This window comes from Bufo bufo, chromosome 3, assembly GCF_905171765.1.
Source record: "Bufo bufo chromosome 3, aBufBuf1.1, whole genome shotgun sequence".
NCBI classification, from domain to species: domain Eukaryota; kingdom Metazoa; phylum Chordata; class Amphibia; order Anura; family Bufonidae; genus Bufo; species Bufo bufo.
In genome coordinates this window covers 340,262,306-340,278,039 of record NC_053391.1, presented here as the reverse complement: position 1 = coordinate 340,278,039, position 15,734 = coordinate 340,262,306, and the positions used below count along the sequence as shown (strand labels likewise).

The following is a 15,734-nucleotide window of genomic DNA, read 5'->3' as shown; positions in this document are numbered from 1 at the left end:
AGCTCCAGCGCATGCCAATGAGTTCTAATATTTATGAGCTGCTGGCTTTCTCCATTCCCTGCCATTGGCAGTTTTTCCCAACTGAATTTACACCAGGGGGGCAGAAAAAGTCAGGAGCTCATGAATATTCAGTGTTCACTGGTCTGCTCTGGAGCTGTTTATTACAAAAGTTAATAAAAGAAAGTAACCCAGCATCTTGTTACTAGTTTCCTTCCCTTAATTAGGAAATCATAAAATTGGTGACAGATTCTCTTTAAGTTTAAAAGGATCGGGCTTATTAAAGTCCAGTATGCGTGACCCCTTTTTCCCCTGATAGCTGGCACGAGTCAGGAAACCCCCATACACATTAGATGCTCAGCAGGTCCGTCAAAATCGTTGGGTTCGGCCAACATTCTTCTAATGTGTATGGCCTTGTAACGAATAGCAGGATCATACTCATTGTCTACTATGTGTGTGTTAACTCATACCATCACTCTTTTTTTCTTATGTTATTATTTAATTACCTTCTTTTTGTAACAATAAAACACTTAGAAATCCATTTGAAAATAAAACTTCTTTAGTTCACTGTCACTGCCCCCTACTCATTGATATGTCTCCTTAACGTCCTCCTTCAGAAGTGTGCCCGCTTCTTTAATTGTCTTGTTTTTTTCTGAAGTAGTTCCATAGTGATGACCACGACCATGGGTCACAAATGTTTAACATACACTCCCCAAAGATTAAGTCATACAAACATCTGAAAACACAGACTTAAAGAGAGGGAGGGGAACAATGGGGAATACTCTAGGCGACACACAGTTCATTAATGTTTCTCCAAACCACTTTCAGCCTTTCTACCGGAGTTGAAATGATCTTTAGTATCAGCTCCAAGGTGTTATCTTATGACTAGAAAGTCACATCTTTCCTATATTGATCAAGAAATAGCTCTTTACCCTTTCTTCATCTGCAGAAGTCCTGGGTAAAATTGTCCAATGCTTATGGCAGTATAAACCGTAAGAGTTTGCCAATCATTCGCCAATGGTGTAGGTGCTTATGTTGTAGCAGTGCTCCAGTTCAAGAAAGCGTCTTAGATATATAGCAGCATTATTCTCTTTTTGTTGCTGGACTCTATAGTGACAGCTACTTTGTTGGGACAGAAGGAGTGATGGGCACTGATGTTACTCTTTGTTGTTTTTTTTTCTTCTTATTTCCTTTCCCCGTGTTTTGGTTTTTGTTCCTGTTTCCTTTTTCATTGTTCTTCTTGTTATTTCCTGTTGCAATACATAAAATTTTGTTTAGTAACTGCATTTAAAGAAGAATGCTTAAAGAGTCACTGTACTTTCACAAAATTTCATGTAATAGAGAATGGGGTAAATAGCAAATTTCTAAATCACTTCATTTAAAAAATATGCCTGCATCCACCCGAAAACAAGTTGTAAAGTTATGGCCACTAGGGGTCTCGCTTCCACCTAATTTACAGTACACTGCCCGCGCCTACTAACAGAGGCCCAGAAGATAGCTGATAGCGTGTCAGAGCTAGCTGAGATCCTGGGCTTGATAAAAGAACTGCTTCTAGACTGCTTCTGAAGACAACAGGAGTGTCTTGCTTTTCTGTAAGTTTGATCTCTCCCTCCTTATTTGTTCTGGGAGCTTCAAAGCTGAAAACAAGTATAGTGGGAAGTAAGGGAACATACGTCACAGTGGTACAGTATTGCCAGATTCCACAGAATTAGGCATAAAAAAATAAAAAAAGTCAATGAGTATCAAAATTGGTGAGGTCCACTGACAAACATAAAATATCATTAGCCAGTTTTCAAATAGCTCAAAAACAATACAATAGGTGAAATCTCTCTTTTCTTGAAGCCCTCCTTCCTTAATACATTCTGCTGGATTTGTTAGATCATGTTGCCTAGCAACTGGGGTGCCCACTATTTGCACATATGTAGCTACATTATTATTATTTATTATTAAAGTGCCATTCATTCCATAGCGCTGTACATATGAAAAGGGGTATACATACATAATACAGACAATTGCACTAAACATGAACAAGACGAGTTAACAACTGGTACAGAAGGAGAGAGGGCCCTGCCCGTCAGGGCTTAGAATCTATGGGAGAAGGACACAGTAGGTGAGGGTGAAGTTGGTCATGGCGGTATAGAGGCAGCAGGGTCACTGGTTGTAGGCTTGTCTGAAGAGGTGGGTTTTTAGGTTTCTTTTGAAGGATTCCACTGTAGGTGACAGTCTGATATGTTGGGGTAGCGAGTTCCAGAGTGTGGGGGATGCACGGGAGAAATCTTGGAGGCGATTATGGGAAGAGGTGATAAGAGGACAGGAGAGAAGGAGGTCTTGTGAGGATCGGAGATTGCGTGTGGGGATGTATCGGGAAAGTAGCTCAGAAATGTCAGGAGGGAACAGGATGTGGACGGCCTTATATGTATTTGTTAGTATTTTGAACTGAATTCGCTGGGCAATGGGGAGCCAGTAAATGAATTGGCAGAGGGGAGAGACAGAAGAGTAACAGGGTGAGAGGTGGATTAGTCGGGCAGCAGAGTTGAGGATAGATTGGAGGGGTGTGAGAGTGCTAGATGGAAGGCCACAGAGGAGAATGTTGCAGTAGTCTAGGAGGGAGATGATGAGGGCATGTACAAGCATTTTCGAAGATTCAAAGTTGAGGAAAGCGCGGATGCGGGAGATGTTTTTGAGTTGGAGGCAGCAGGTGGTGGAAAGGGCTTGGATGTGCGGTCAGAAGGAGAGGGCAGAATCGAAGGTCACTCCAAGGCAGCGGACTTGGTTGACCGGGGAGAGTGTGCATCCATTGATCATAATAGATAGGTCTGTTGGGGGGGTTGAGAAAGTTGGGGGAAAGATGGGTAATTCTGTTTTATCTATGTTAAGTTTTAGAAAGCGAGAGGAGAAGAAAGAATGATATGGAAGATAGGCATTGTGGGATTCTGGATAATAAGGTGGTGATATCTGGACCAGAGAGGTAGATTTGTGTGTCGTCAGCATAAAAGTGATACTGAAAGTCATGGGACTCTATGAGATGTCCCAGACCGAAAGTGTAGATAGAGAAGAGCAGGAGTCCTAGGACAGAGCCTTGTGGGACACCAACAGAGAGGGAATGAGACAAGGAGGTGGTGTGAGAGTAGGAGACACTAAATGTCCCATCTGTGAGGCATGATGTGATCCAGGAGAGGGCCAGGTCAGGGATGCCAAGAGATGAGAGAGTTTGCAACAAAATGGAGTGTTCGACAGTGTCAAAGGCAGAGGACAGGTCAAGGAGAAGGAGGACAGAGTAATGTTTTTTGGTTTTGGCTGTTAGTAGGTCATTTGGTAAGGGCAGTCTCCGTTGAGTGGTAGGGTCAGAAGCCAGATTGTAGATGGTCAAAGAGGAAGCAGGAGGAGAGGTGAGAGGACAATTCAGAATGAACATGTTGTTCAAGTAGCTTTGAGGCATACGGAAAAAGTGATATGGGGTGATAACTGAACAAAGAAGTTGGGTCAAGTGAAGGATTTTTGAGGATGGGTGTAATGGTAGCATGTTTAAAACCAGAGGGGAAGACACCAGAGGTTAGTGATAGGTTGAAGAGATGAGTTAGGACTGTGATAAACACTGTGGTGAGGTTAGGGATGAGGTGGGATGGGATTGGGTCAAGTGCACAGGTGGTGAGATGTGATCTGGAGAGTAGAGTGGAGAGTTTTTCTTCTGTAATGGTGGAGAAGCAGGTTTTGGGAGTAGAGGACTGAGCAGTTGTGTAGAGGGTCTGTGGGGACTGTGTACTAAAGCTTTCTCTGATGTTGACTATCTTTTGTTTGAAGTATGCGGCAAAGTCCTCAGCTAAAATGAAAAGATAGGGTGGGGGCACTGGGGGACGGAGAAGGGAGTTAAAAGTGTTAAAAAGTTGTTTAGGGCTGTGGGCCAGGGAAGATATAAGAGATGAGAAGTAGGCCTGTTTTGCATCAAAAGGATAAATAAATAAAAAGTCTCTAGTATGTTGCCTTTTTCCTCATCGCAGGTCCCAATCGGGAAGTGGGTACAATTCGCATAAATATCAATCCTTTTCCAGTTGGACCGCGCTGCTCGAGAAGGCAGGAAAATCACCACTATAGGCTACTTCCAATAATCCGTGGATATAGGGAAGCAATAAGGCCACAGAAAGCAGCAGAGCCTCCACTCATTCGCCTCTCTCAGAGACCAAAGGATAACCGCAATAGTGAAGCACCATCACATAAACAAAATAAAAGGAATTTATCCAGATGCCCCTGACGAAGCTTTTTGGAGTAAAACCCGGGTCGGGTGTATGAAATTGGAAATTATATACTGCCTGTTTTCTATTCACCTTTGTGAGTATAATAAATTCCTTTTAGGGTCCATTCACACGTCCGTTTTTTCTTTCCTGATCTGTTCCGTTTTTTGCGGAACAGATCTGGACCAGATCTGGACCCATTCATTTTCAATGGGTCCTGGAAAAAATGTGTGAAAAAAACAATGTCTGCTGTCTGTTTCCGTTGTTCCGTTCCGCATGTCCATTTAAATATAAAACATGTCCTATTCTTTTCCGCAAAATTCGGATCCTGGTACAATACAAAGTCAATGGATCCGCAAAAAACGGAAGACATTCGGATGTCATTACGTATGTCATCCGTTTTATGCGGATTCCGTTCCTGGAAATTACATTTAAATTTTATTTTTTTTTCAAAGAAATCCAAACAACTTTATTTGCTTATTGAAATTTATACATGTTTCCGTTTTTTGCGGATCCGCAAAAAACGGATGACATACGGATGACATACGGAAACATTTTCAGGAACAACGGATCCGCAAAAAACGGACCGAAAATCGGGATATAGAAAAATACTGACGTGTGAATGTAGCCTTATTCCGTTTATGTGATGGTGCTTCACTATTGCGGTTATCCTTTGGTCTCTGACAGAGGCGAATGAATGGAGGCTCTGCTGCTTTCTGTGGCCTTATTGCTTCCCTATATGCACGGATTATTGGAAGGAGTCTATAGTGGTGATTTTCCTGCCTTCTGTTTTGCATCAGCAAGTGAGGATTTGAATATGAGGAGGGATTGCTTGTATGCAGTGAATTGATCTTTAGAATGGCATTTCTTCCATCATCGCTCAGCAGCCCTGGAAGCTTGTCTGAGTTTTTTGGTCAGGTCGGTGTGCCATGGTTGTCTGTTGATTTTCCTGGTTTTGTTGTGTGTGAGGGGGGCAACTGAGTCCAGAGCTGTACTTATTGTGGTGTTGTACAGGGTGGTGGCAGCATCTGGGTCTTGGAGGGAACAAATAGTAGAGAGTGGCAGAAGAGAGTCAGAAAACAAGCGAAAGTCAAGATGTTTAAGGTTCCTGCGGGGGTGTGTTAGTGTGTGGACCGAGGGAGCAGCAGAAGACCAATGAAGAGAAGGTGAGTAGGTTGTGGTCCGATAGGGGGAGAGACAAATTAGAAAGGTTAGATAGGGAGCAGAGGCGGGTAAAGATAAGATCCAGAGTGTGACCATCTCTGTGGGTGGGAGCGGAAGACCACTGTGAGAGGCCGAAGGAGGAAGAGAGTGACAGGAGTTTAGAGGCGGCTGAGTGGCAGATACATGCACAGAATTGGTCACAGTTTTTTTGCCATAGCAGTACATATATTCCAGCTCTATTCGGCAGATGTTTGCATAAGCTCCCTCACCCAAAAATTCATGCACCCTGATATGTGATATTCAAATACATATGCAACAATATTTAAATGGTGAATTCTAACCACAAATTATTGGTATGGACATGACTAAATAGCGTAAAAAAACACTAATACAAGCAGCAACCAAAAGCAAATGTATGCAGATTAAGTGAAAGATTTGCTGTATATACTATTTTGACTGTACATACTGTAGCTTTTCTTAAAGACCTCTATTGTAACATTTAGGTGTTCCGCTCGAGACGTGGGTTACAATTTTGGCTCATTTTAAACACCACAGTCCAGGATCACTTTAAGTTTTAGTAACTTAAAGTGTAAACATTGCTATAGCCCTTCCATGGACATTAATGCTTCTTTTTACACAAAGCATTCTGCATGGTAAATTATAACCCAACCATACCACATTGTTACGGGAAATGTATTCCTTCAGTTCCATAAATGGTAATTGCTCAGGGGCCCCATAAGGATCTAGTTGCACAACAGTTCCTATTATTTATGTCCTGTGTAAGTAGATGCAGTTAAAGAGGACCTTTTTATACTCTCCATAAAAAAGAACAACCAGATTCTAGAATCGTTAACACGTTATTCTCTGGTGGCAGTCCCTCATGGAAGAGATTAATGAGGAATCTCTACAGTTATACTTATTCCCCAATAAATCACCTGGTATTATATAGAAAATGAGTGTTGGCCCTTGCCATACAGCAGTAAAGCTGTGCCTATAGATTGCTGGAGGACCATTTATTGCACAGTTTATGTGATAAGTAGATATGAGCGAAGTTGTTAAAAATTTTATTTTGTTTCTTCATCGAATTTAAAAAAAAATTTGCTTTGTGGCAAATTACTTTGTCATGAAGTGCATTACTTTGTAAATAGCAGGCGTAATGACTGGAAATGGTGATTGCGCTGCCCCCCCCCAACATTGAACCGTTCAGATGCCGCGTTCATTGCTGATCGCGGCATCCGATATTAATATTAAGGCCTTTCAAGGTTTAATCATTAAAAAAAAAAATAATATGTTGTACTTACCTTATAATCACAGAGTACCTTCACCAGTGTAAAACGTAACCTTTACTGATGATCATTAAAACTCACCCAGATTGTGCCCAAAAAAAAGAAATTGGCAATAAGGCTGGACGGGACAAGGAAAGGAAAAATATCTAACCCTCACACTTGCCCCATTAAACTACAAGCCCTGCCTAGAAAAACGGAATGGCCGCGCGGATAGGGGCAATCTCGTGTCAGGAACCTCCTGATAAGCTCTATATGTCCCTGCAAGGGATAGATACCGCCACCCGAGAAGAGACCTATTATGACTATAGTCGACCAGTAATGTCATTGGTCAATGCATGTATCAGAAAATAATTAAGTCACAACATAGATAAATAATCGCACATAATACATATATGCTCCCAAATAAACCAGTGGCGTCCAAATATGATCACCAGTGGAAGAAAGGAGCACATACCATATGTCCCAGGAATGCAAACTTTGTCCCGATGCGTTTCTCTGAACCATTCTCTGGGATCAGTTCATCAGGGGACTACATATAAAAGACAAACTCCACAAATCAAACAATACAAAATGGAGGCAATAATATGTGCGCAAATCAGATTATACTATTGTGATAATCCCCATATGATAATGTAAATTCTCATGGCCAAAAAGAATAACAATTTCCACAAATTTGGGACCAAATATGATGCATCTGCATCATACACCCAATGTCCACAATGCAGTACTAATATGGCTGTATAAGTAAAATTGGAATAACAGTAGGAAAGGCTAATCAAAGTAACTATCGATGTAGCAGAGAGGGGAAAATATGGTATTATACTTCCTATACTGTACTTACCTTATCCATTTGAGCGTGAAGAGGCCCCGCGACCATCTTGCTGAAAGAGCCAGCGTGTGAAGATGTCATCACGCTGTACAGTGGGGTGACGTCATACATCACCACGCACGACATATCGCATGGGATTCTTCTAGCAAGATGGCCACGGAGGCCTCTTCATGCTCAAATGGATGAGGTAAGTATGATCTATTTTTTTTTTTTACTGCCATTTCAGGGAAAATTTAGGGAAATTTGGCTTTGCAGTGAAGCAAATTTTCCTTGAAATTTGGATCGAAATCTACTTCAGATACTTACATTCGCTCAACACTAGCGATGAGTGAAAAACACTAAACTAAGATGAATGTATAGAAAGCCAAAGAGATATACATGACCCTAGCCCATACTGCTGTATCACCTGTTATCAGCACTACTATCAGGACTGAGTTGGTTCATTATATTACTAGGTTGTTTGCTTAGTATCTTTGCTATCAATACCTAACATTAGGGCAGAGTGAGCTAGGTGTTATTACCTGGATCAGCGCATTACCTTGTACTGTTTTTTTCTTCATTTATGATTCATTTGCTGACTTTCACTGCTGCCTGTTTCTCTATAGTTGGTACTGGACCCCTGAACCCGCATTCGAATGAGATCTGTGACAGCACGTTACTGCGACAAAACTATGATGGCAGCTTAATACCTGATCTACCTTTGTGAATTGTAATTTCCCTTTTTTTGCAGGATGTATGAAGGTATCTAGGGATAGGTTTGAGTGTGAAGTGCCTCCACCATCAGGGTGTTACCGCGTTTGCAGGAGTACTTTTAGGGTCATAATTAGGGAACATATTCCTCTTTATTCCCCCCTCCCCTGCCCATTATTTATCTTTTACCTGCCCTTGTACAGCTTTGATCTATGTTTGTTTCTTTTTCACTTTGGGTCCTACCTATGGTTTCTAGGATATGATTTAAAAGTTATGTTTTAATAGTGCTTTTCAGTGATAGCCATACTGCTGCATTACAGATTTGCTACTCAGGAGTCTCGTAAAGCTGGACGTCACAGTGGCAACAAAAATGGGAAGTGAGCCTCAGGTCAGATTCACACAAAGCAGTTTGTTGCAGTTTCTGATGCAGTTTTTCAACACAAAACAAGATGGAATTCTAAAAAGAGAAAATTTATAGAACGGGCTTATACTTGTCTTTTTTGCTAAAAATGAACATCAAAAACGGCATTTTGCCAGTCAGTCCTAATGACTGCACCAAGCTTTCCTAGAAACAGTTGAATAGAAATGTTATAAAAGAAACAAGGTTTCAGAGACTGACAGCTATCTGTGTATGACTGTGCATTTAGGAAGGGCTGTCAATCACTGTATAGCACCTTCTACTAGAAGAGCTGAGATTTAAAGGGGTTATCCCCCCCGTGTGCTGGGAACTCACAGGTAATATACTTACCCCTCCCTGCTCCCGACACCTCTCCTGTTCCCGCACTGCCGCTGCTGCTTCTCCCTGTACATGGATGAAAACATCCGGTGTTGGGAGGGAGCAGCCAATGGCAGGCGGGGACGGGGACGAGCCTCCCTAGCATCGTGGAAGACGCTAGGGAGGATCGTCCCCGTCTGGATGTTTTCATCCATGTACAGGGAGAAGCAGCAGTGGCGCTGCGGGGACCAGGAGCGGTGCAGAGAGCGGGGTATGTATATTACCTGTAAGGGGCCCGGCACATGGGGGGGCTGTTTAAGAAACTGGATAACCCCTTTAACCAATTAACCTCTTAACTCCATATGACGTACCTGTATGTCATGTGTTAAGTAGTTCTATGGGCCAAGTTCATGGTTGTGCTTGCTCCATATGTGGTGGGTACCTGTTGTATTATACAACAGGTACCCGCCAGCAGTGACCGGGGTTGGAGATAACTGTCAATAGTGACGGTGGTGGGGTTAGACAAAAAGAGCTAAATCGTGGGGCTCTGACCGTTTGTTATCGCAACCTGGGGCCTTGTGAAGGCCCAGGCCTGTTATAGTTTACTGCCTATAAAGCCATGCGGCAGGCATGGCCTGACAGGCAGCCTGTAATAATCACATAGACTGCAATAGTATTGCGGGTATGGTGCAAGCTTTAATATAAAAAAAAATATATATACAATTTTTTTTACTAATTTACTAATCAAAATGAACAATAAAAAATAAACATAATTGGTATGTTGGTAAAATGTTCACACCGGGAAAAATAGTAGCGGCTGGGGACTGAGTAATGAGGGACTGCCGCCGCCATCAGGCTGCGGAAAGCCTCAGTGTCCACAAGCCTAAATGGCAACATTTCCAGGGCCAGCAATTTGGAAAGGTGCGCATTTAGTGATATGGCCTGTGGGAGGGTGGCTGGGTATTTTTGCTTTCGTTCAAATGCCCGGGGAATGGACTTCTGTATGCTGCACTGAGATACAGAAGTAGATGTGCTAGCTGATGGTGCTTGTGAAGGTCCAGGTGCAAGGCAGGAGGCATCCAGGCCTGCTTCTTGGACAGGGGATTGGCCAGCACGTAACACAGGGGAATAGGAGACAGTGATGTGACCCGCAGACACTGGTTGTGGACCCAGGCGTTCGGCCCACCTATTAGGGTGCTTTGATGCCATGTGGCGGATCATGCTGGTGGTGGTGAGGTTGCTAGTATTCACGCTCCTGCTCATTTTGGTACATTACAGGTTGCAAATGACAATTCTTTTATTGTCCGCACTTTCCTCAAAAAAGCGCCAGACTGCGGAACATCTACTTCTTTGCAAGGGAGATTGCTGCAAGGGGGTGCTCCGGGGAACAGTTGCGGGCCTGTTTGTTGTGGCCCGCCTTCTCCCTTTTGCCACCCTACTGCCTCGTTCAGCCTGTTGCGGTGCTGCGGATCCATTCCCCTCTGTACTGCTGTCCTCGCTCGGCTTGCCACCTTCCCAGGTTGGGTCAGTGATTTCATCGTCCAGCACCTCCTCTTCCACTTCCTCACTCGGGTCATCCTCCTGACTTGTTGACCTAACAAGAACCTCACTTATTGACAACTGTCTCATCCTCATCATGAACCTCTTGAGACACTAATTGCGGTTGACTTATTGGCAATTGTGTCTCATCATCATCATCCACCTCGTGAAACACTAATTGCCGCTCCCCACCGTCATCTTTTTTTGACCGTAGATGCTCAAGAGTTTGAGAATCAGTGCACAAGATCTCCTCATGTCTCTCTTCAAGCGGGCTTGGCGAGAGGGCCAAATAAAGGAATGGCGATGAAAAGAGCTCCTCGGAATATCCGAGTGTGGGATCACTTGTTTGCCAAGACTCTCCATGGTGGGAGGAAGGAGGATCAGTGTGAGGATTCGGTTGACCAGACTCTTGGCTACTGAGACTGGACTTTGTGGAATACAGGGTGGTGCTTAACCGACTGGAAGCATTATCTGCTGCAATCCAACCGACCACCTGGTCGCACTGGTGTGACTTCGAGAGTAGTGTTCTGCAAACTGGGAAATGAAGCTAGGTATCGTGGATGAGTGTGTTTCTTGTGCTCTGGCAGCAGGCACAGTTTCACCGCGCCCAGGGCCACAGCACGGCCACTTCCCCGTCTCTTACTGCTCGCTTTGCGCATATTAACCACCTCCGGACCGCCTAACGCAGATTCGCGTTCCGGAGGTGGCAGCGCTGCGCACAATCACGGATATACGCGTCATCTCGCGAGACGCGAGATTTCCTGTGAACGCGCGCACACGGGCCCGCGCTCTCACAGGAACGGAAGGTAAGAGAGTTGATCTCCAGCCTGCCAGCGGCGATCGTTTGCTGGCAGGCTGGAGATGTGTTTTTTTTAACCCCTAACAGGTATATTAGACGCTGTTTTGATAACAGCGTCTAATATACCTGCTACCTGGTCCTCTGGTGGTCCCCTTTGTTTGGATCGACCACCAGAGGACACAGGTAGCTCAGTAATATGTTGCACCAAGCACCACTACACTACACCCCCCCGTCACTTATTAACCCCTTATTCACCCTTGATCACCCCTGATCACCCCTGATCACCCCATATAGACTCCCTGATCACCCCCCTGTCATTGATCACCCCCCTGTCATTGATAACCCCCTGTAAGGCTGCATTCAGAGGTCCGTATGAATTTTACGGATCCACTGATAGATGGATCGGATCCGCAAAACACATACGGACGTCTGAATGCAGCCTTACAGGGGAGTGATCAATGACGGAGGTGATCACCCCATATAGACTCCCTGATCACCCCCCTGTCATTGATAACCCCCTGTAAGGCTGCATTCAGAGGTCCGTATGAATTTTACGGATCCACAGATACATGGATCGGATCCACAAAACACATACGGACATCTGAATGGAGCCTTACAGGGGGGTGATCAATGACAGGGGGGTGATCACCCCATATAGACTCTCTGATCACCCCCCTGTCATTGATCACCCCCCCTGTCATTGATCACCCCCCTGTCATTGATCACCCCTCTGTAAGGCTCCATTCAGACATTTTTTTGGCCCAAGTTAGCGGAATTTTTTTTTTTTTTCTTACAAAGTCTCATATTCCACTAACTTGTGTCAAAAAATAAAATCTCACATGAACTCACCATACCCCTCACGGAATCCAAATGCGTAAATTTTTTTAGACATTTATATTCCAGACTTCTTCTCACGCTTTAGGGCCCCTAGAATGCCAGGGCAGTATAAATACCCCACATGTGACCCCATTTCGGAAAGAAGACACCCCCAGGTATTCCGTGAGGGGCATATTGAGTCCATGAAAGATTGAAATTTTTGTCCCAAGTTAGCGGAAAGGGAGACTTTGTGAGAAAAAAATAAAAAATATCAATTTCCGCTAACTTGTGCCAAAAAAAAAAAATTTCTATGAACTCGCCATGCCCCTCATTGAATACCTTGGGGTGTCTTCTTTCCAAAATGGGGTCACATGTGGGGTATTTATACTGCCCTGGCATTCTAGGGGCCCCAAAGCGTGAGAAGAAGTCTGGTATCCAAATGTCTAAAAATGCCCTCCTAAAAGGAATATGGGCCCCTTTGCCCACCTAGGCTGCAAAAAAGTGTCACACATGTGGTATCTCCGTATTCAGGAGAAGTTGGGGAATGTGTTTTGGGGTGTCATTTTACATATACCCATGCTGGGTGAGAGAAATATCTTGGCAAAAGACAACTTTTACAATTTTTTTATACAAAGTTGGCATTTGACCAAGATATTTATCTCACCCAGCATGGGTATATGTAAAATGACACCCCAAAACACATTCCCCAACTTCTCCTGAATACGGAGATACCACATTTTTTGCAGCCTAGGTGGGCAAAGGGGCCCATATTCCAAAGAGCACCTTTCGGATTTCACTGGTCATTTTTTACAGAATTTGATTACAAACTCCTTACTACACATTTGGGCCCCTAGAATTCCAGGGCAGTATAACTACTCCACAAGTGACCCCATTTTGGAAAGAAGACACCCCAAGGTATTCCGTGAGGGGCATGGCGAGTTCCTAGAATTTTTTTTTTTTTGTCACAAGTTAGTGGAATATGAGACTTTGTAAGAAAAAAAAAAAAAAAAAATCATCATTTTCCGCTAACTTGTGACAAAAAATAAAAAGTTCTATGAACTCACTATGCCCATCAGCGAATACCTTAGGGTGTCTACTTTCTGAAATGGGGTCATTTGTGGGGTGTTTGTACTGTCTGGGCATTGTAGAACCTCAGGAAACATGACAGGTGCTCAGAAAGTCAGAGCTGCTGCAAAAAGCGGAAATTCACATTTTTGTACCATAGTTTGTAAACGCTATAACTTTTACCCAAACCATTTTTTTTTTTACCCAAACATTTTTTTTTTTATCAAAGACATGTAGAACAATAAATTTAGAGCAAAATTTATATATGGATCTCGTTTTTTTTGCAAAATTTTACAACTGAAATTGAAAAATTTTATTTTTTTGCAAAAAAATCGTTAAATTTCGATTAATAACAAAAAAAGGAAAAATGTCAGCAGCAATGAAATACCACCAAATGAAAGCTCTATTAGTGAGAACAAAAGGAGGTAAAATTCATTTGGGTGGTAAGTTGCATGACCGAGCAATAAACGGTGAAAGTAGTGTAGTGCAGAAGTGTAAAAAGTGGCCTGGTCTTTCAGGGTGTTTAAGCACTGGGGGCTGAGGTGGTTAAATGGTATATATGCTTGCAAGTATGTCACACGTACAGTGGTACAGTGTATGTGCAAATGAATGAAACTGAATGTCACCAGCAGCAAAAATATTAAACTGAATGTCACTGATATTTAGGACGCGCAAACGTTATACAGGAGATGTAGCGCAGGTAATGTCGCTGTCACCAGCGGCCAAACAATTGCGTTGAATTTCACAGCGCAAATGTAACACAACAGATGTAGCAGAGGTTGTGTCACTGTCAGTAGCGGCCAAACAATTGCACACAATTCAGCACAGGTTGCGCTAATAATATATATAGCAGTCAGATAAAACAATAGTCCTTAAAAGGACTTTTGGGTCTCTAACACCTTTCACTAGTAAACCCTGCCTAAAAAAAAAATAACAATTCCTGTCCTTACACTATCTGTTCCTTCTCCTGCAGCTCTCCCTGACTAAAACTGAGCCGAACCACGTGTCATCAGGTGTTATATAGCACCCGATGACGCGTTCCGGCCAGCCAATCACTGTAATGCCAGTAACCAACATGGCTACGGCATTACACGGAGTGCCAGTATCTCCGCACATGTTTATTGGCTGCGTAGCAGCCAACAAACGTGACGGAGGAGACTCGAGCATCGTGCTCGAGCACATGTGGTGTTCGGCCGAACACCGCCATGTGCCGAGCATCACGATGCTCGAGTAAAAAAGTGTTCGGCCGAGCATGCTCTCCCAACACTAACCAGGACTCTTTGTAGAGCTGGTAATTGGGGGGAAAATGTCCTTGGTAAGAGAGGTGACTAATAACCAATGGTCACTCTGGCTGAGCTCCAAAGATCCTGTGTGCAGATGGGAGAAACGTCCAGAGGGTCAACCATCACTGCAGCACATGACCAATCTGGGTTTTATTGCAGAGTGACTAGAAAGAAGCCTCCTCTCAGTAAAAGGCATTAATAAAACACAAATGTTTGCAAACTGCACCTAAATGACTCTCAGACTGTAAAAAACAAGATTCTGTGGTCTGATGAAACCAAAATTAAACTTTTTGGCTTTAATTCTAAGCATCATGTTTGGAGGAAATCAGGCACTGCCCAATACCATCCCTACAGTGAAGCATGTAGTGGCAACATCATGCTGTGGGGGTGTTTTTCAGTCGCTGGCACTGGGAGACCTTTCAGAGATGAGGGAAAGCTGAATGGAGCAAAGTACAGTATAGAGATAAACCGCACCCAGTGTGATCTGGACTCAGACGAACAGGACAATGACCCTAAGCCTACAGCCAAGACAACACAGCAATGGCTTAGGGACAACTCTGAATGTCATTGAGTGGCCCCGCCAGAGCCCTGACTTGAACTCAATAAAACATCTCTGGAGAGACTTGAAAATGGCTGTCTACCAAGTACTGAATAAAGGCTTTGACTACTTTCATCAATGTAAGATTTCAGTTTTTCCTTTTCAATAAATTAGCAAAGATTGTGAACATTCTGTTTTCACTTTTTCATTATGGGGTATTGAGTGCAGAATGATGGGGGAATTTTTCAATTTCCTTTTATTTTAGCACAAGGCTGTACCATAACAACAAAATGTGAACAAATTGAAAAGGTCTGGAGACTTTTCAAATGCACTGTATATATTCTGGAAACTCTGGCGGAATTTATCAAACCTTGCACTCCAGAATTATGGCTTCAAAAAGCCAACATTTTGCATTTTTAAACCACCCAGGTTTAGAAAAATGAGTTGGAAAATTAACATGGTTAGCATGTGTAGTTGACTGACGCCAGATTTACCAATGGAGACTTTAAAAAAAGTTGTTGCAATCTTATTCAGTACAGAGTTGGCATAGAAAGTGGAGTCAAATTTCAAGACAGAAGAATTAGTCTTAAATGTACATTTATCAAGCATCATGCAACACTTTATAAAGTTGGCACAAATTCAGACACTGGAAAACTGACTTTAAAAATATTCCACTTTGTGTTAACATGTACCATCTTTTTATTAGAGCATTATTTGAATCCTATAGAATATTCTGTGTACATGCAAAATGCATTGTCCTAATGAGAACACAGTATGCAGGCAA

The 15,734-nt window shown here is 43.1% G+C and overlaps 1 protein-coding gene across 3 annotated transcripts in view; it reads right to left on the bottom strand.

Moving 5' to 3' along the window:
- Window positions 1–298: 298 nt before the first annotated feature.
- The window catches only part of RSPO1 (R-spondin 1), a 198,772-nt gene continuing 183,336 nt past the window's right edge, over window positions 299–15,734 (bottom strand). For all 3 annotated transcript variants that reach the window (XM_040424433.1, XM_040424430.1, XM_040424431.1), the window contains one exon: window positions 299–1,247. In XM_040424433.1, coding sequence (XP_040280367.1) covers window positions 1,117–1,247 — 131 coding nt within the window. In that variant the 3' untranslated portion in view covers window positions 299–1,116. The remainder of the gene's footprint in view (window positions 1,248–15,734) is intronic.